The sequence below is a fragment of the Camellia sinensis genome, chromosome 11, assembly GCF_055761805.1.
Source record: "Camellia sinensis isolate YWXY chromosome 11, ASM5576180v1, whole genome shotgun sequence".
NCBI lineage: Eukaryota > Viridiplantae > Streptophyta > Magnoliopsida > Ericales > Theaceae > Camellia > Camellia sinensis.
The window spans coordinates 100,512,913-100,532,829 of record NC_138971.1 but is presented as its reverse complement, the minus strand read 5'-3'; the positions used below and the strand labels follow the sequence as shown (position 1 = coordinate 100,532,829).

At 34.0% G+C, this 19,917-nt stretch overlaps 2 protein-coding genes across 5 annotated transcripts; one reads left to right on the top strand and one right to left on the bottom strand.

Moving 5' to 3' along the window:
* Positions 1-2,333: 2,333 nt before the first annotated feature.
* On the top strand, positions 2,334-3,278 carry LOC114323254 (E3 ubiquitin-protein ligase MPSR1). Its single transcript, XM_028270801.2, has one exon. The coding sequence runs from the start codon at positions 2,447-2,449 to the stop codon at positions 3,140-3,142; it is 696 nt and encodes a 231-aa protein (XP_028126602.2). The 5' UTR covers positions 2,334-2,446; the 3' UTR covers positions 3,143-3,278.
* A 5,371-nt stretch (positions 3,279-8,649) lies between these two features.
* On the bottom strand, positions 8,650-10,751 carry LOC114323303 (myb family transcription factor PHL8). Of its 4 annotated transcripts, none has more exons than XM_082894394.1 (6): positions 10,498-10,751; positions 10,310-10,386; positions 10,160-10,217; positions 9,720-9,795; positions 9,552-9,621; positions 8,650-9,463 (listed from the first exon to the last, which is right to left on the bottom strand). In XM_082894394.1, the coding sequence occupies exons 1-6, from the start codon at positions 10,649-10,651 to the stop codon at positions 8,873-8,875; spliced, it is 1,026 nt and encodes a 341-aa protein (XP_082750520.1). In that variant the 5' UTR covers positions 10,652-10,751; the 3' UTR covers positions 8,650-8,872. The 4 variants fall into 4 exon arrangements, with proteins under 4 accessions (XP_082750520.1, XP_082750518.1, XP_082750519.1 ...); XM_082894392.1 differs by having other exon boundaries at positions 9,552-9,618; positions 9,720-9,810; positions 10,498-10,746; XM_082894393.1 differs by having other exon boundaries at positions 9,552-9,618; positions 10,498-10,745.
* Between the last annotated feature and the right edge of the window lie 9,166 nt (positions 10,752-19,917).

The following is a 19,917-nucleotide window of genomic DNA, read 5'->3' as shown; positions in this document are numbered from 1 at the left end:
ACATAGGCCTTATTTGGTAGGGCTTATTTCTAACTTATTTCAGCTTTTAGTTTAATTTAAGCTAGTTTGATTTGTTTAATTCAGCTTAACAATACAACTTATACATTTTTTAAGTCAAAAATCAACTTATTCTTTGAATGGAGGAGGAAAAACTTAATTTATAAGTCAAAAATCAACTTATATTCACAGTTATAAGTTATAAATTGTTAAAATATAAGTTATAATCATTTTTTCACAATTTTATTAAATGGGGCATAACCTTAATAAAATTTTTAAAATTTCTAATATTTTTTTATAAAAAATTAGAGCCACAGACTTCCATTCCCTGACATAATTGCTGGGTTTGAATAAACCAGAATAGCCAACAGAAACAATTGTAACCATCACGATTGCATTGTATACACACACGCACAAATCATAGATAAGCATCAAAGTCTAGAACAATTATTCCTTGGTTTGGAGTCACATGTTGATGTCTTAGAATTGTTTTGAGAAATTAGTTAAGAGTTAAGTTTTTAATTTTTTTAAAAAAAATATATATAAAAAAATAAAGAAATAATATAACTAAAATAAGTTAAAAGTTAATTTTACCTTTTAATCAAGTTCTCAAATTAAGCCTTAACCAATCAAAAATTATCAATTTTTTTATTTTTTAATTAATTAACATAAAATTATAAAGATTAATATTAATATATTTATCAAATACTTTACATGATTATGAGATTATATGAGACCTACATGATTTGTCAGAAATTTAATAAAAATAATAATAAATATTTAACATTTTTGATTTCTAAATCTCACTTTATCAATCACAACAAATATAAAAGGCAACATGATCATACTCTAACTATCAAGAAAGCACAACCGAAAATTATAAATGTCTGTTTGGTAAAGTTTACGTTTTTAATTTATATTTATAAAAATTTTATAAATTAATTTTTGTTTATTTTTAGAAAAACATAAATTACAAACGCGTTTGGTAATTGATAAAATGTATAAAAAAATTTAAAAATATAAAAAAGAGTGAGAAATGGCAAGTAGTGGCAAATGGCGGCGGAAGACGGTAGTAGAAAGTGGTGACGGTGGGTGGAGGGTGGTGGGTAGCGGGTGGTGGTGGGTGGTGACGGGTGGATGGTGGTGGTGAGTAGGTGGGTGACGGTGGCGGGTGGTAGCGAGTGGGTGGTGGTGGTGGTGGTGGTGGCGGTGGTGGCTGGTGGGTGGCGGATGATGGGTGGTGGTAGGTGGTGGTGGCAGGACGGTGGTGGGTGGTGACGCTGGTGGGTGGTGGTGGTGGCAAGTGGGTGGCGGATGACGAGTGGTGGTAGGTAGGTGGTGTGTGGGTGGGTGACGGTGGCGAGTGGTGGGTGGTAGCGAGTGGGTGGTGATGGGTGGTGGTGGGTGGCGAGTGGGTGGGTGGTAGGTGGCTGGTGGTGGCGGGTGGTGGATGGTGGTGGCGGACGGTGGATGGTAGTGGGGGGTGGTGGGGGGTGGCGGTTGGATGATAGGTGGGTGGTGGTGGGTGGTGGTGGCGGTGGCGGTGGCGGTGGCGGGTGGTGGTGGTGGTGGTGGCGGGTGGTGAGTGGTGGTGGCAGGTAGGTGGTAAGTGGCGGTGGCAGGTGGTGGTGATGGGGGGTGGGTGGTGGTGGCGAAAGACGGTGGTGAAAAATGGTGGCGGGTGGTGGCTAGTGTTGAATGGTAATAAAAAAAAAAAAAAAACTCAAAACTCAAAATGGAAACACATTTTTTTAGTTTACATTTTTTGGCCAAATTTATAAACTGAGACCATTGATTTATAAATCAAAAATTTACCAAACAAATTTTTATTTGAGTTTTTTAAATTTTGTAAATATAAACAAAAAAATTGAAAATATAAATGTTACTAAATGACACTTAAATATTCTTAAAATATCACGTGTTTGTATTTTATAATTAATTATTATTTAATACGATTTCTGATATTTCCAAAATACTAAAGCCTCCGTTTGGGAAGTGGGTTGGCTTTTTGGCTTTTTGGCTTTTTTGGCTATTTTAGCCTGGGTTAAAAAGCTTGGTTTGGGAAGGGCTTTTTGGCTTTTTGACTTTTTACCTTTTTTTTTGTGAGAAAAGAGTGTAATGATTATGGATTGAATGTCATGTTTTGTTTGTTGTGACTAAAATAACCTGTTTTATCTTTTGTGGCTATTTTAACCCCAACCCGCTTGTCAAACACCACCAAAATTACTGAATAAATATCTCGCCCAACAGATTTCTAGATCCTTCCACAACCTGCCCTGTGGAGCCCCCTTCTCTCTCTCTTCCATTATATTCCAAGTCCAGTCCCACCTTGCGAAACCCAATATTGTTACGGTACTTCTTGTTAGCTGGCACACACTTTCTCTCTCTAAATTCAACCCCACTTCTCTCTCTCTCTCTCTCTATCTATCTCTAGAATTCCCATCTCTCCATGGCCTCTGCAACAGAGCTGAATGAACCATCTTTGCTAGAACGTTTAATAAGTTCAAGAAACAGAGATCTGTCTCTGTTCTTGCCCATAATCTTAGGCCTCACAAGCACAAGACTTGACTCATCATCAGACCCAGATCAAGAATCACCAGACACACCAACCACGCGCGAGTCACGTGGCAGGATCATCTTCATCAACCCTTTGACACAGGGGATGGTGGTGATCGAGGGTAGTTCTTCGAGATTGGATTCTCTGCTTCGAGACCTACTGAGCAACGGTGGTCAACCACCAGCCTCCAAAGCATCCATTGAAGCCATGCCCAGTGTGGAAATCAGTGGGGAAGATGAAGGAGGTGAGTGTGTGATTTGCTTGGAGGACTGGGAGGTTGGTGAGGTGGTCAAAGAAATGCCCTGTAAACATAGATTTCATGGGGGGTGTATAGAGAAGTGGTTGGGGATTCATGGGTCTTGCCCTGTTTGTAGGTTTAAGATGCCTGTGGATCACGAAGAGGTGATCAACAAGAGTGTTGGTGATGGTGAGAGTGGTGGTGATGAGAGAGAAAGGAGGAGGAGAGAGATTTGGGTGAATTTTTCTTTCAACAGAGGTAGGAATGGGGAATCAAATCAGACACCTACTAGTGATTCTAATGACTCATCATCAAGTCCTCCTGGATCTGATCATCAAATGGAGGGTTAGACCCCTTCTTGTCAGATTTGATTTTATTTTGGAATAATATGTACATAGAGGAAGACTCTTTTCTTTTCTATTTTTTTTTTTGTTTGTTTGTTTTAAGTTTTCCTGAGGTTATGAATAAATTATACATTTCTCATGATGATTCCAAAGCCGTATTACCTCATTATTAAAGGAAATTTTGGATTTGGAGATCACTCGAAGTTTTGAAATGTGGGTTTAATTTCAAGTCACTGATGCAAATTCTTCAAGTTGAGGGTTAGAGTTTGCCGTGGATTTTCAACTTTTCTTTTATGTTAGTTTTTGTGATGGAAAATCTCGTTGGACAAATATATATATATATATATATATATTTGTTTTATGTATGAGTTATGGGAATTTAAATGTGAATTTAACTTGAGGTTTCGTTTGGGAATATGTTAATTTAGTAATTGTTTGATTATTTGGAACATGTTAATTTAGTAATTTTTTTATTATTTGGTTAAAATATGAGTTAAAAAAAAATTAGTATGTTTTGAATGATTTTTTGGTTTTTTATAAAAAGATGTGTAAAAAATAGAGTGAAAAGAGAATTTTTGATTTTTTTGTATAAGTTATTGATTTTTTGACTAATTTAATAATTTTTTAACTAAAAAACGAAGATTTCCAAATGAGGCCTGAGTTTTATTTGTGCAGAGAAGTTTGGGAATTTGTGCATCTTGATTTGAATGTTTATTTTTTGTTGGTCACTTCATTGTTAAAATTGATTAGTTGCTTGAGCGATTTTTTGTTTGAGTAATATTACGTCGCTCGAAAATGGGCCTTTTGATTCCTCCTAAAGGCAAAAGCGACTTTTTTTTTTTTTTTTTTTTTTTTTTTTTTTTGTGAATCAGAAACGAAGAAAAAGAAGAAGGGAAGGGAGAACTGGACAGGAGGGGACATAAACCAGGGGCGGAGGCGAGGCGGAGGCTAAGCTGCTGCGACGATCGGTCGAGTTACTGCGACGGCTGAGCTTCTCTCCCTCTCTCTCTCTCTCTCTCTCTCTTTCTGTTTCCCTCTCTCCTCTCTTCTCTCTTCTTTCTTTCTCCCCCTCTCTCTCTCTCGCCTTCACCCTCTGTTTTCCTTTTCGGGGGATTCGGGGGGAGCTCATGCGAGCTCCCAAGCTTTATCCTTTTTGTTTTTGTTTGTCACTTCATTGTTAAAGTTGATTAACTGGTTGAGCGATTTTTAGGGTTGGTTTTTTAGGGTTGGTTTGGGAAGTGTGTTGGCTTTTTGATTTTTTGATTTTTTTGGTTATTTTAGCCTTGATTAAAAAGTTTGATTTGGGAAGAATTTTTTGATTTTTTGGTTTTTTTGACTTTTTTTTTGTGAGAGAAGAATGTAATGATTATGGGTTGGATGTGATGTTTTGTTTGTTGTGGCTAAAATAACTTATTTTGTCTTTTATGGCTAAATAGTCAAAAAGCCCCACAACCTATCTTCCCAAACGGAGCCTTAGTGTGCTTGAACGGTGAATAGGAATGACAACGGGACGGGGTGGGGCCGGAGATCACCCTCCCCGTTCTCGATCTCCGATCGCAAAACTTTCCTCGTCTCCGGCCTCGATCCCCGACAGGGAATCCATTACCGCCCCCACCTCCGCCCCCTAACGGGGATTGGGTTTTTCCGAGCCCGAAAATCCCTGGCCATCAACAATCCACTTGAGCTCAAATACAACATCACCAACGAATCTTCAAAAGAAATTAGCTCCAGAAAAATAAAAAAATAAAAAATAAAATAAAATAAAAAGATCACAACATCAACAGATCATAACACCAACACAACACCAACAGATCTTCAACACCAACAGATCATAACACACACAGATCTTCAACAATATCACCAACAGATCAAAAAAGAAACATAGATCATCATAAAAAAACAGATCATCATAAAAAAAGCAGATAAAAAAAGAAACGGATCATCATCATAGATCTCAAAAAAAAAAAATAACAGAAAAAAAAAATCAGATATCACAGATCTGAGCTGAGAAGGAGATCGGTAGAGTAGAGATACGCAGGAGAGCGGTGGAGGAAGATCGACGCTGTGCAGATCTGTGAAGATCGAAGCTTTCTCTCATCGCAAAATGGCGATCAGAACGTTGTGAGTGAGGGACTGAAATCGGTGAGATATAAGAGAGAGAGTGAGAGAGAGTAGAGGGAAGAGGGACGAGCGACGGCGGTGGTGAGTAAGGCGATGGTGAGGGAGAGCGAGCGAGCGAGCGGCGATGAGAAAGAGCAAAGAGAGAGAGACAGAGGCGATGTGTGTTTGTGTACGTGAATGAATCCATACATTGATCCCAACTAATTGAGGCACACATATGTATAGAGAGCATACAAACGTAATTTTACTTCGGGGGAGATACGGGGCCGGGAACGGGGCCGTAAAAGCTATCCCCGTCCACGACCCGAAATTGATCGGCGATTTAATTTTGAATATCATTCTCGGCCCATTGGGGATATTTTTCCGGAAAAAATCGCTCCTATCGGGGATTAGAGAGCGGGTCCCCGTCAGGCCGGGTTTAAATTGCCATCCCTAGGTGAAGTTTGTTTATCCACCATCTATGTTTACATTTTGAATTTTTAAAAGACATGTTTTATTATTCAAGTGGTAGATGTTGCTGAAGTGATTGACATATATGTGAGCAACGTCTTTAGTCGCATTGCTCGAGCGGTAAAGTGAGCACTTGAGCAGTCTTTCCGGCTCTTTTTAGTATAAAGTGCGATGTTTGTTATTTTTAGGGTTTAATCAGTTCATATTTCTTAGAAAGAAAGAAGAAATAAAGTTTTTCATATTTGAGTGTGTTTATATATGAGTTTCGTTGATGCATAGAAGGTGATTGATTGATCAATGAATTATCTATTGATAAACATTAAGGGTTGGTTTTATTTTTATTTTTTCACAAATAGAGATAGGTATTCATTAGTGGATTTTGAAAAACTTGAGTCTAAAATTTTGGTAGATTTTGAAGTGACTTATCATTTTGGATTTGATATTGGCGTTGTGGATTTAACATCAGGTAAAACAATTCTAAGGTGAATATGGTGACAAATAGACATATCGAGTTCTGTTCAATTCGGCTGTCGATTCGCTAGGTAATTAAGGGTTCTAGTGTATAATTCTTTATTTGTCTTCTTAGTAGATTATTTTGTGATTTTAATTCGTGATTTTTTTTATCACAATTGAAAGAGTCCAATTGTGATTTTTTTCATATTAAATCATTATATCGATTTGTTGTTGATTATTTAATTAGGATTATTATTTATTATTTAAAATTAAATCATAATCACAAATTATTACCTTAGGAGTTTTTAGATTTTTTATTTTAAAATATCCTTTCACTATGTGATAAGGAGCCTAATGAGGTTTGACTTGAGAATAGATTATTTTAATAATTTTTTATAAAAGCATATATAGAAAAGTAAAAAAAAAAATGATGTGATAATTTATAGTAATTCTTTTAACTTTTTAATAATTTATAGTAATTCTTTTAACATTTTAATTAAAATATATAGTTGACAAATAAAACCTGAGTATGTGACTCATAGGGGCTCAGCAGCATTGAGCATCTAATTAATTACTACTTTGTCAACCCCTCAACCACTAGCCCTTTAATGTAATCATTGTGAACTACTGAAACGGTTGCAATATTGCCATGATAGAAGTTCTCAAGTCCTTTTCATTGGACGTGTTGGGTCAGCTAGAGGAGTCATTGAATCAAACCTTGCAACTACTTGACGAAGTGTTTTTTACTTTGCACATCCAACGAACCGTTTGCTTAGTAATTCAAATTTCACTGAAGGGCTTCCAATGGGTTTCTTTGGTTCAATGGTTATCCCAGTTGCATTGGGACTTGAAGGTTGGATTTGTGCATCAACCCCGATCTTGAAATCATTTAGAATGCAATAGCAGCAGTTTGGAGGACTCTGCTTGGTGAGTTTGTGGCCAAGGCCGTGAGGGCGGGCGGGCCTGGGTAAGGGCTGGTTTGAGTCTATTTCCAGCCCCTTGGGACTTGGAAGTTTTGATTGCTGCTTGGAGGATTCAATTAATGCCTCCTCGTGAAGCACTGGACTGCCAAATGCCATTCATGATGTATATATCACATTGCTTCTTAGCTGGATCAATTAATAGGAGCACTAATAATAACATGAGTGGAGTCGTCTCGTCTTACTTTGAATAATAATTTTTATGCTACAATGGTTGGTCTCAGTTTGGGAAGGGAGTGTTGCTCGATGATGAATGAGAGAAATGGTTTAGAACTCTATGATAGTATTGAATAATTTGTGGATGGCTAGAATTTATTGAAAAAGCCTTGTAGCCATTTCGTAGAAGGTGCTATGCTTCAAGAATTGGTACAGCCAAGAAGTATCTGTGCATTTGCTTTCTTGCCTTTACTATGGCTGAACATTCTCATATTTATGAAGACTTCCTGGATTTATGGCCACAGAATACAGCTGAGATTTCTCTTCTTCCAAATTCTTCCAATGAACTTTCACATTTTTTCACTCAGTCTAGGACTGCTGATTTAGTAGATCTAATTTTATGCAGGGGTTGAAGAATGAAACCTATATGCATAATTGATATCATAGTATTATCTATACATAGATTTTACTAATAGGGTTGAGCAACGCCTTGTATGAGAGTAGACTAGGCTATTTTTATATTGTTAACTCTTTTTTCATCATGAAATCTAAGTGATATGCACCTTATCGAACCAAACAACAAATTCGGTTTTCCAAATAAAAAACAATTGGATTCACAACGCATGAAATTCTAACACTACACACTTCAGATGTTCCTAATTGTAACCATGAAAAAGATAACAGAGTCCTGTCTTGGGGAGGCCATCTTTTGGTGTCTAGTCTTCTAGGTCGATTATGGTGTGAAAACTACCTAGACTTTGATAGCACCACTTCCCTCACCATAAACTTCATTAGCTAGCATAGAGCCATCACTAGGGTGGATCCTCCAAGCATTCTTCCTCTGTTTCTTTCATAGTACAATCCTTGCACACGAATCATCGTGCAACTGATGAATTTCATTGGTCGAAAATCAATCACTGATTTAAAAAGAGATTTTATTTTTCCTACTAGAAGCACCTAGTATCCATCCGTTGAACAGTGCTTGGGTGCTCTGCTGCTGACAGCTTCCCTCCTTGAGACTTTACATCAGAAGTCATCCAAGTACGTATTTTCCGACAATATTCAAAGCCTACAACTATAAATGCTATATCAAAGAATAACCACATATGGTTCGTGTATCTGCTGTTTCTGTTGCAATGGCTTTTACAGAGGAACATATTATTTGTTAAGATGTGTGGATTATGCAATTATTCTCTGAGTCAGCTATGTAATTATGCCCACCACGCACATGTTTTAGCTAATGATTCTTTGTTTCTTGTTGGGTTTTTAACTGATTTTTTCTTGCAATATTGTTTAATCAATGAACTATATCAGATTCAAGAATAATTTCCCAGAGACTTGGCTATTCCGAAATGGAATACTGGGGTGAGTTTGTGTGTCTCGGGGAGAGTACACAAGTATATTATTACCTTTCAATATGGATTTACTTGTGGGAAGTGACTTGGGATCCATACACAACAATATACATAATTTTTTATAAGCAAATATAAGCAATGCATTATATTTGTATATATTACTTAATCTCATCTGATATCAATGCCTCAAAGCACTGAATGTCATTTGAATTATTACCTTCTCAGTTCAAGTCTATTGCTTTTGGACCTGAATCAAAGTCGGTCAGATATTGGATGTTCAGATCAAAGGTCTCCATTAATCCAAACCTAGTCAATTGATCACCAGTTTTGTGTGAGTGTTTACCAGATGGTTGTTCTGCCCAATCACCATCAGAAATGGTGCTCTCACTTCTCTTCCTTCCGCTTATTTGATTGCTTGGTACACCCTTTTCCTTCGGCCTTGGATTCATATCCGTTAGTGACAGTACAACTGAATTGGCATCTCCTCCACTCTCATGCTTGGATTTCTTCTCTTCCTTTTGCCCCGAGCTCTCAGATGATGTGAAGGAGCTTTCCAGTGAACATCCTGTGCCTCCCATTGGACTCTTTTCTGAATATTTTGAGCTCGAGCATCTAATATCTTTTTGTACCGATAACGAAGAACTCAGGCATCCATTGTCAACCATTGAAACCAACTGATATAATTCAGCTTTTGCAAGTTCCACTCCAACTGAAGAAGAATCATACCCAGATAGTGTTTCTTGTGCTTTCTTTAGTACTGACTGTAAATACTTTCCTTGAGCTTCAATTCGCAGCTGCAAATGTCTTTGCACCTGGGAAAAAAAAAAAAAAAAAAAATTTGTTGCTTGATTGGAACAAAAAGAAATGGAAAAAAAGTTAAGACATTCTATTGAGTTTGACCTCAATTTGTTCATGAAGTTTCCTCTGCACATCCATTTGCATTTGTAGAGCCCGAGCCATCGGCATACTTCTGTCAAACACAAACCCTTAATCAGTAGATGCCTTTTTCTTGTTACAATTTGTATCATAATTCACCGAACACCATAGCTAAATTGTGACTATTATTACCCATTATTCTGATTCTGGGTTGCATCACCAACTTCCCCACTGAAATGATCATCTCTTCTCTGATTCAATTTGTCGTCTGCAGCAAAAAAATCTGTAATCAGTACCCATCACAACTGTCATGACCTAATGATTTCGTAATCTAATCCCTTATAATAGCCAAGGATCCTCTGTCCCAAATTGCTCTGTCCCTCATCTCAAAATTACTTACAACCGTTAGATTATGGGAAACTTTTCGAAACATAATCTAACGTTTGTGAGTGTCTCAAATTATTTACAACCGTTAGATCATGAGAAACTTTTTGATTCATAATCTAACGTTTATGAGTGTCTCAAATTACTTACAACCGTTAGATCTTGAAAAATTTTTCGATTCATAATCTAACGTTTGTGAGTGTTTTGAGATAGGAGACAGAAGATTTCATGGTTCCCATTATACTCACCTTCTTGCTTATTGTCATGATAGGTCTCTGATTGTTGACTTTTCCCCAGCCTATATTTCTGCAACAAAGAACACCAACATACTTTGATAACAAAGATTGTTAAGTTCATTGGTAGACCAGAAAGAAAGAAAGAAAGAAACAAAGAAGTGCCTGTAAATGGCTTTTTAAGTGGTACAAGGTAAGTTCAGGAATGCCCATCATCCTCATCAAGGTTTTAGGTGTTGCATCTGTCAATACATAAACATCAATGGCATTAGAATATAAAAGGGCCATATATTGAATGACAAAAATAATAAATAATAAATAAATGGAGTGATCATAGAGCTTGTAAACATTACTGTCTGCTCCTCCAAGCTGAGTGACTGCATCGACGAATTGGTGGTGAAGTTGCGGAGTCCATTTTAGCCTTGGCTTTGTATCACTGGATAAATTCAAGTTGGTGTCTTGGTTTTGCATATGTTGATGACCCATTTCTGTTCTATGGATTTGCATATCAATGGATAAATCATAAATATATGTGCTTTTGATCCTTCCAGCTCTGCTTCAATATATTGGCATCTGGATTCTCTTTATAATTTGGAGTTGTTGGGATGTGGCACACGCGATACGTCTATCATTTAGATAACAAATAATAAAAATAAATAATAAAAAATTTAATATCATAATATGTATGTTACTTAAGTGATGAGTATGTTATTAATGAAATCTAAGATCTTGAGTTCAAAACTTGCATACGATATGTATAATAATTTTTTTTTTTTAAATTTTAGTATATATAAAATTGTCACGTGACATGAACAGAAGAAAGTTTAATCTTTTGCTTAATAATAATATAAATAAATACATATTCTCACTCCATATCTGGAAACATAAGTGGGGTTATGTTGGGGGAATATATGCCATTAGTTGTGTCTCTTTCCTTTCTCATATTTCCATCAACTTTCTTTTCTTCCGAGTTTTTTTCATTTTTCTTCTTCTTCTTTTCGTTTTTGTTTTTTTGACTTGCCAGTGGTGGAAAGAATCTTTATCTCAAATTTCTTCTTCCGTCTCTCAAAACATTCATAATTATTAAATTATGAAAAAGAAATCAAAACACAAAGATATTGAAATATAATTCAATAGTTGAGAGTATTATGGATAGAGGAATTTAAGACAAAAAATCTCATGTTTAGAAGTCTATTTCTATTTGGTGCAGTATCTTACAAACTCAAAATTGACAATTTGAAACCAAAAATTATGACATCTTTCATTGCTTTTCAATAATTAATTTTTATCAATTTATATATTAAGTTATTTATATCTCATAAAGGTGTGTTTATTTGGACGGACTGGATAAGAAGAGATTGTAATCCATCCGACTATTAGTCTTGAGATACATTGTTCCCGGATATTTGGTTGGACCGGATTTGTATCCCGTGTTTGTTTAGTCATGAGATTAGATGTCTGGATTAGACTATTTTTAGTGAATCTAATGTTTGTTTGGGATATTATGGAGAATGATAAATGTTCAAATGACTATTTTATCTTTTTCAATTATTTACTAAGTAATAACAATATTAAACATAGCTTTAATGTTTTAATTATTTTTAGCTAGATTAAATAAAAATTTATTTTATTTTATTTTTTGCACAATTAAATCAATTTATTTTTAAAAAATTAAATAAATTAAATATCAATAAAAATATATGTTATTTTTTACTTAAAATTTTAAATAAATTTATTTTAAATAATAATAATAATAATTAAATAATAAAATAAAATAAAACATCTAGTGAAATTTAAATAATGAAATTAAATAAAATATAAACAAAATTTTAAAATAAACATCACTAAAATATCTATAAAAAATTAAATAAATAAAAAATTAATAAAATTATTTTATTTTTAAATCGAGACATTTAAATTTTATTGAGTTTTACTAAATATAATACATAATTAAATACCATACGGTAAAAATGTAATTCTATTAGTTAATCTTATGGGATGAGTTATCCCATAGTTTCTATCCCACCCCACATGGGATACCACAGTCCCACAAATATGAGACTAATAATTCGGAGAAATTATTAGTCCGGAGCAAAACTTTTAAAACAAACAACTGACTATTAATCCATCCGAATTAATAGTTCAATCCCATACCCAATCATTCCAAAGCAAACACCCCCAAATTGTAAAAAACAATTATACTATACGCACTCATACAAATTTTCAAAGTAAAATAAATAAATAAATAAATAAATTATAGTTGAATGTCTCAAAAGGAGAGAAGGGGAAAAGTGTGTGGTTTGTTTCTATGATGCTGTTTTACTCTCTCTCTCTCTCTCTCTCTTGCTGGATGATTCCCTGCTGAATTAGGTAGCCCCACCATGGTGAATAATGTTTGCTACTTTTCTAGAACTATAAGAAAATTTGAACAGGAAAATTAAAAAAATAAAAAATAAAAAATGAATGGGATTGCTTTAATGGATATTTCTGTATAGTGGCTGAATGGGAAAACAACACGTCTTTCTGTCTTTAAGATTTTCCTTTTACTTTTTTTTTTTTATTATTTATTTATTGTGAGAAGGGTGTGGTTGGATTGGCTGATTCTTTTTATTCTTTGTAGGGATGGAGGAATCAAAGAAAATGGCCTAAGATTTTGAGACAAACTTTGCCCTATTTTATGTTATCAACAAAACTTCTGAGGTGGTGTTTGGCAAGTTGGGTTGGGGCTAAAATAGTCACAAAAGACAAAACAGGCTATTTTAGCCATAACAAACAAAACATCACATCCAACCCATAATCATTACACTCTTCTCTCACAAAAAAAATCAAAAAAACCAAAAAGCCAAAAAGCCCTTCCCAAACCAAACTTTTTAGCCCAGGCTAAAATAGCCAAAAAAGTCAAAAAGTCAAAAAGCCAACCCACTTCCCAAACGGAGGCTCAGTCATGCAAATTGGCCATTTATCCACAACTAGCCTTCGTTTGGCAATAAATTTTTTAATTGACTTTTTTAACCTGAAATTTTTTTTGTTAGTTTGGTATTCTTAATTGACTTTTTTAACTTTTTAATTTTGAAATGATAGATGTTTTTTGTCCTTTTGTGATCTTTGACTTTTTGTGATTTTTTGACTTTTTATGATTTTTTTAGCCCAACTCAAAAACTAAACAACCCCTTAACTTGAAAAGTTCATGTAATGAGGCACTTGTTTTACATGTAAGGTTTATGAAGCTCAATGCCCCGATAATGTCCATCCAATTTTGTTCACATACTTTGACAAATTATATGAACAAAATACTTATAATTAGTTCTGAATAGTAAAATTTAAAACTTTAGATGAAAAATATGATTTTGTCCGTGAACAAATCCATTCTCACAATCATTCTTATGAATTATTATGTATTTGATTTTGTTTTTTGTTCTAAAAAATAAAAAAACAGAAATCGACGCGAAAAATTTACTCGACAAACTCTTTTTGAGAATTTGTATATATATATTTGAAAACACCTTTTTCTAAGTAACAATTTAAACTTGTTCTCTGGGCTTTCAAATTGTAATTTTGCACAAAATAAACATTTAACTACAAAAAAAAAAAAAAAAAACCAATGTTTTGAACTTTTATTTTTTTAAGTTTTGTTTTCTTATTCCCAATTAAGTGTAAAACAACAAAATTGAAAAATAAAAAATAAAAAATTATAACTAACAGAGCCAAAAGTTTGGTTTATAAGATCCATCCAAACCAGTGAAAGGTGATTGAACATGTGATGGCCAGTCCTGCATTTGTTTTCTGCCAGTGAATGAAGACGATGAAACTAAACACATGTCGTTGCCGTAAAATTACAGAAACTACATCTGAAATTGATCTGGAAAATCTATGGAAGTTGTGTGGTACAATAATAGAATAGAAACCAATATACAATGCAAATAAAGGGTGAAGATTTCTATGAAGCGCATACACAGACACAGTGTGAAAGTGAAGTATACGGAATGACAAAAAGTTGTACATATAAATAGTTTATGGCTCTTTGCTTTCTTCTGATATATGAAAGGAATCCATAGGACCCACTCTGCATACAAGTCATGCAATAAACATATTCCAAAGGGGACATCTTTTATATTTCTGTGATCCACTTCAACAAAAAAGCACTGAAGAACAAAATTCAGAGAGAGAGAGAGAGAGAGAGAGAAAGTAATGGCAACTAATAAATTGTTTAAGTACATTCAATCCAGATTGTTGATCTTTGCTGGAATCAAAATCCATTGATTGATTTCCAAAGCATTGCCATCTAAGTGCCACGCATTCAAAAAAACAGAAGAAAGAATCGGGATTTTAAAGTGAAAAAGATCAGATGCTAACTAAGTACAAAGTTAAAGAAAAAATCAAAGAGGACACTAGTAGAACTAATAAACAAACTAAAGATTAAATGCCTTCATGTAAGTGTGTCTACTTTCATCTCTTTTAGTGTCAAAGAGTCTAACCCATAGTTTTAAATACCAGTCGATACACTACATATCGGCCGATACGTATCGGAAAAATAGAGTATCGCGACGGATACAAGCCGGTATATCACTGAAATTAAAAATCGCAGGAGGATCGGCCGAGTCCCGGTACGTATCAGCCTGTAACTGTTACACAAGCCGCGACGGGCCGATACTCACCGGTTTAGACCAGTACGGGAAAGAAAAAGCTGAAAAACCTGTGAAATGATTTTTAAAATTTCACCGCTGCAACACCCGATTCCCGATACATAGTGATCGATACCGATACTCCGCGATCGATACCGTTACGTTATCCGATACCGTGATTTAGAACCTTGGTCTGACCATGTTTTTTTAATCATTAACTGGAGGGGAATTGGTGACAAAAAATTTGTATCATATACCGATTGATACTATCGATACCGATACTCCGCGATTGATACCGTTACGTTACCCGATACCGTGATTTAGAACCTTGGTCTAACCATTTTTTTTAATCATTAACTGGAGGGGAATTGGTGATGGAAAATTTGTCTCATATAGCGGTAAAACTTAATCAAGATATCACACTTGATAAAAGAGTTTAGGGAAATTTTCCTTTATATGTGCATATTATGCAATCCTATTATGAAATTACGTAAGTTTTCACAAATTTGTAAAATGATTTCACAAAAATACTTGAGTTGTATACAAATTCGCACAAGTCTTAAATTTTTACTTACGTTAGGTTGTGCTCAATTTACGTATTTTTGTAAGATCAATTTACTAATTATTTTAACATAACAAAATTCTTATATATGTTCACACGGTAATAAGTTTGGAATTAAACGTTCGTTGGAGCTAAGGAACTGCCTGATGCAATGATGCTTCTAATTGATAAAATAGATAAAATGAAAAAGATCACAGATCCTATATGAAATATATATTTTTCAAAAAAATCCAAGAACTTCAAGTTATCAACAACAGTGCATATAGTAAAAGTCAAATCTCAACTTCCACCCAAAATGCAAACCACTAGTTCTGAAGTGAAATTTTGAACAATAAAATAGATGTCTACGACAATCAAGGAGGGGACTAACGAATGATAACGGTAATAGTTGGAAGGAGAGAGAGCGAGAGGACGGGTTTGTGATGGTGGTCCAAAATAGAACGATGGTGATCTGAGAGGAGAGATCAGGTGACTGGAAGGGAGTGTGGGTATGATAGGAGGGTTAGGGTTTGAAGGAAGATTATGAAGATGAAGCGATGATGAAGATAAAGGATGAAAATGATGTTTTCCATTCTGATTTTCATTTTAATTTGAAGAAAAATTTGTGCCCAGTGTTAAAATTGGTGAGTGTGTTACGCTCATAGTTTTAAATCACGGTATCGGATAATGTAATAATAACGATCGTGGAGTATCAATATTAATAATATCGGCCGGTATGTATCGAGAATTGGATGTCACGATCATGAAATATCTTCACCATTTTTGCAGGTTTTTTAACATTTTTTTTTTTGAACTAATGAGTATCGACCCATCGCAATTTATATAATGATTTAAAAAATGGTTATGACCTGTTACGTAACGGGAACAAGCTGGTTCGCCGGTGATTTTCATTCACATCACAATACCAGACTGTATTCAAAACGGTGCTTTGATTTTATGGTATGTATGGCTGGTACATAGCGTACCGATCGTTTTTAGGACTATGGTTGCACCTCTGTCAGTTTGGACAGAAAAGTTAAATGTTGCAGTTTAGTGCAAAAGCACAAGGGAGCTATTTGCCTATATTTAAACGAGGGGAAATAACAGTATAGTGGGATAGTAAAAAAAAAATAAAAAAATTACAAAATTATGAAAAGATATAACATTTTAATTATTAAATTGTTTAAACTTTACCATTGATTTATAATTTTTTTTCTTGTCCTCACTATGTTGTTATTTTCTACTTTAAACTCCAATCATAAAGGGTAAAGTAAATTTTGTCCAAATACAAAATTGACACTCATAAAAAGTTATTTTAATAATATAACATAGAACAATATTTTATTTATTTATTTATTTATTTTTCTTATATAAGTTAAGTTCCAAACAAGATATAAAGAAAAAATTGAACTCATTTATCTATTTTCCCAGCATTTAACAAAATCTTTAATTATCTTTTCTTTTCTCTATTAATTTTCAATTCTTCTTCTTCTCTCTATTCTAGGTTTCCAAGTTTCACTAATCATGTATCTATACTACCATATTTGATATATCTGTGGTATAAGTTAATCATAATCTTCGTACTGAACGAAATTTTATGATTTTAAAATTTTATGAATGAAATAATATGTGTATAAGTGTGCCCGTGCGCGTGGCCGGCATGTTTGGAAAGCAAATAAAAGAAGAGCTATTGATGTACATTTTCTCTTTTAACTAGGTGATGTACTTGAAGCTCTTTTCACACTTTAATAATACATATATGTTCAATAACAAGTAATGGAGAGATTCTAGGATAATGAAGCCAACAACCACACGTATTTTTAGGCCGAAAAATAATTGATGTATCGGATTTTGTCAACCAGATAATTGATCGAACGATTTTTTAGATGATCGGTGTCATCATTATTAATCGTGACTGTCACCCTTATCAACTAGTGTGCCAATCGACATCTGCCTAGATAATTGCTCAGACGGCCAATATGCACAAATTTGAGCAATTTGGACAGAGGTGGAGCTAGAATTCGATCATTGGGAGGACCAAAATAGTGGCAGCGAGATAAGTCGCATCAAGCATACGAGTTTAGTTGAATCTATTTTGTTTGTAATAAAATTTGAACTAAATAAAGGTAGATTAATATGAAATTTAATAGGGCTGTTATATATCTCTTAAATATTTTATCAAATTTATTTACTTTCATATAACTTCTCATGTGTCATGATGGGTTCTATCATACACCTCACATATACACAAACATTTATTGTGTAAATATACAGAAAATAAAATGAAAATTGTATGCTTGAAATTTAAAGAAGTAATGACAATGTAAATCACCGATGAATGAATGAAAGAAATATGAATGTAAATCATAGCAATATGAAGATGTGTTGCTGAGTGAAGAGGGAAAGATTGAAAAGGGACAAACAGAGGCAAAAAAAAAAAAAGAAAATAAAAATGTTATAAACCATGAAAATGTGTCTTGAATTTTATCTCAAAATTGTATCCGTGATTTAGATTAGTGAGATCTACGCTACACTTACCATGAATATAGACCATTTTTTTTTTGTTTTTTTCTAAATTTTTTTATAGTTTTTATTTATTTTATTTTATTTTATTTTTTCTGATTTTGTAACATTGCTAAGCTAATTAAAATGCAAGAAATGAATTGTATTATTTCCAAAAGTACATAAAGAACATGTTGTTTCATAAAGAGATAATTATTTAACAGTTGGACAGAGAAAAAGAAAATACACAAATATGGAGGCCTGTGAGGCAAACTTGCACCCCTACTATTTTCACTTACACCCCACCACAAAATGACTTGCATCCTCCATGTTTTTGTAATTTTTTTTTCTTTGTCCCACTATTGAGTAATTCCCCTTTTAATAAACTCCTTTGAGAGTACAAGGTACCTAAGGCTGAGATCTTTTAGGCAATTCACTTAGAGATAAGGAATGGATGGCCAAAATAAATTTGGAGGGGCCGTTTATTGCAATGCCATGAAAATATATAGAAGATGCCTAGTATATAGAGTGTATTTTCAAAAGTTTGTAGGGCCAGGTGTAACGCCTCAAAAATAATGATAATTGATATGCATTATAACTCTTGAACATACATGCGAAAGCTTAACAATCTCAATCATTCAATACCGAAAACATTTCCAAAGCTATCATTCATTCCTTAATTTCTTTAAAATATTACAAAAGTCATCACATGCATTAATACATTCATCAATCCTAGATTATGAATTATAGATGTGACAGATATATAGGAATAACAATAAATAAATACAAGATATGCCCTAAAGGCTCAAAGTTTCCAAGACTTTGCTTTGTTACAACAAAAGTGGGTCGTAGCACAATAAAAGAAAAACCCTAGGCTTGTATAAAACATACTTACAAAACAAAAATTAGTGTCCTGCTCCAATGTTCTCCCAAGCTATCCCCTTAGTTGCATTTAATGATCTGTATGATGCTTTACAAAGTCATATGGTGAATGCAAATAAATTTCATTACCAAAACATGTGTTTCCCTTTTTAAAACAATGCAATGCGAAGTTCAAATCACAATGGATAAATTGTTGCCTCAAAATAGAAAACATGGCAATAACACACATTGGGAATCTCTAGATATGTGTCTACAAGTAGCCTATACAAGCACCACCAAAAGCTATTTTGCTGGTAACTAACCAGGAGGATTGGCATATAACCATGCGAGTTTCTAGACTTTCACCAAGAACACAGAGGCCAACATAAATAACCACAACCACACCCCTTAACAAGAGTCACCATGGTATTTACATATTTTTCTCAAAATAATACTTTCAATGTATAAGTATAAAACCAATATGCAAATGGAATGCATGAGTGAATGGGTTTCAATTAACCTAATTTTCATGCAATTTCTAAAACAATCAACACTATCCTTCACCGATAGCCAAACAGATATCTTTATTCAATATATAGATTTCAAGAAACAATTATAACTCATAATCTCATATTTCCATCATTTCAACATAAGAGTAACAATTACATGTTTAATCTTCTCTTTTCTAACTCAAACAAAAATCATAACGTTATTGCAAGATTTCATTAATTTTTCTCTCTTTGTTCAATGCCCATAATCCCCAACGATTGCCATAATGCCAAAATAAAATTTGTTTCTTTCAACAACCTTCTTTTAAAAGAAATTTCCATAATTTCCAATACCTTTCAGCAACTAAATCATACCATAACATATTTAAGAAAAATAATTCAAAAACCCTCTTTCCTGAATCAAATCATGCCCCAAATCATCCTAAAGTTTTTCAAAGTCTAGTTAAATCAACTAACACATAACGAGACTAAATGCCAGGCAACCTATTAAAGAAATCCCTACCTCAATAGTAGAAGAGAATGAAAGCACACCCCAAAAGTGACCACGATAAAAACCCAAATTTCTCAGATCAAAATGACCCCCTCTTCAAGCTTTACTTTTAATCCCAAAGCACGAGGGTAGATAAATGTGACAACCCCGTTCCATATTATACTATTAATCCTTAGTTATATTTATGATTATGTGTTTAACGTGAATTTGGATGCTAATCATGTGATTATAGGTGTTTTTGAATTCAT

Bases quoted from the DNA above. Each gene is read 5' to 3' on its own strand.
- LOC114323254 (XM_028270801.2), top strand. From the start codon at position 2,447: ATGGCCTCTGCAACAGAGCTGAATGAACCATCTTTGCTAGAACGTTTA.
- LOC114323303 (XM_082894391.1), bottom strand. From the start codon at position 10,651: ATGCAAATCCATAGAACAGAAATGGGTCATCAACATATGCAAAACCAA. The intron at 10,387-10,497 runs GTAATGTTTACA...ATGTATTGACAG, and splicing joins TCAGCTTGGAGGAGCAGACA to ATGCAACACCTAAAACCTTG. The intron at 9,464-9,551 runs GTCAAACTCAAT...TTTTTTTCCCAG, and splicing joins AACTTCATGAACAAATTGAG to GTGCAAAGACATTTGCAGCT.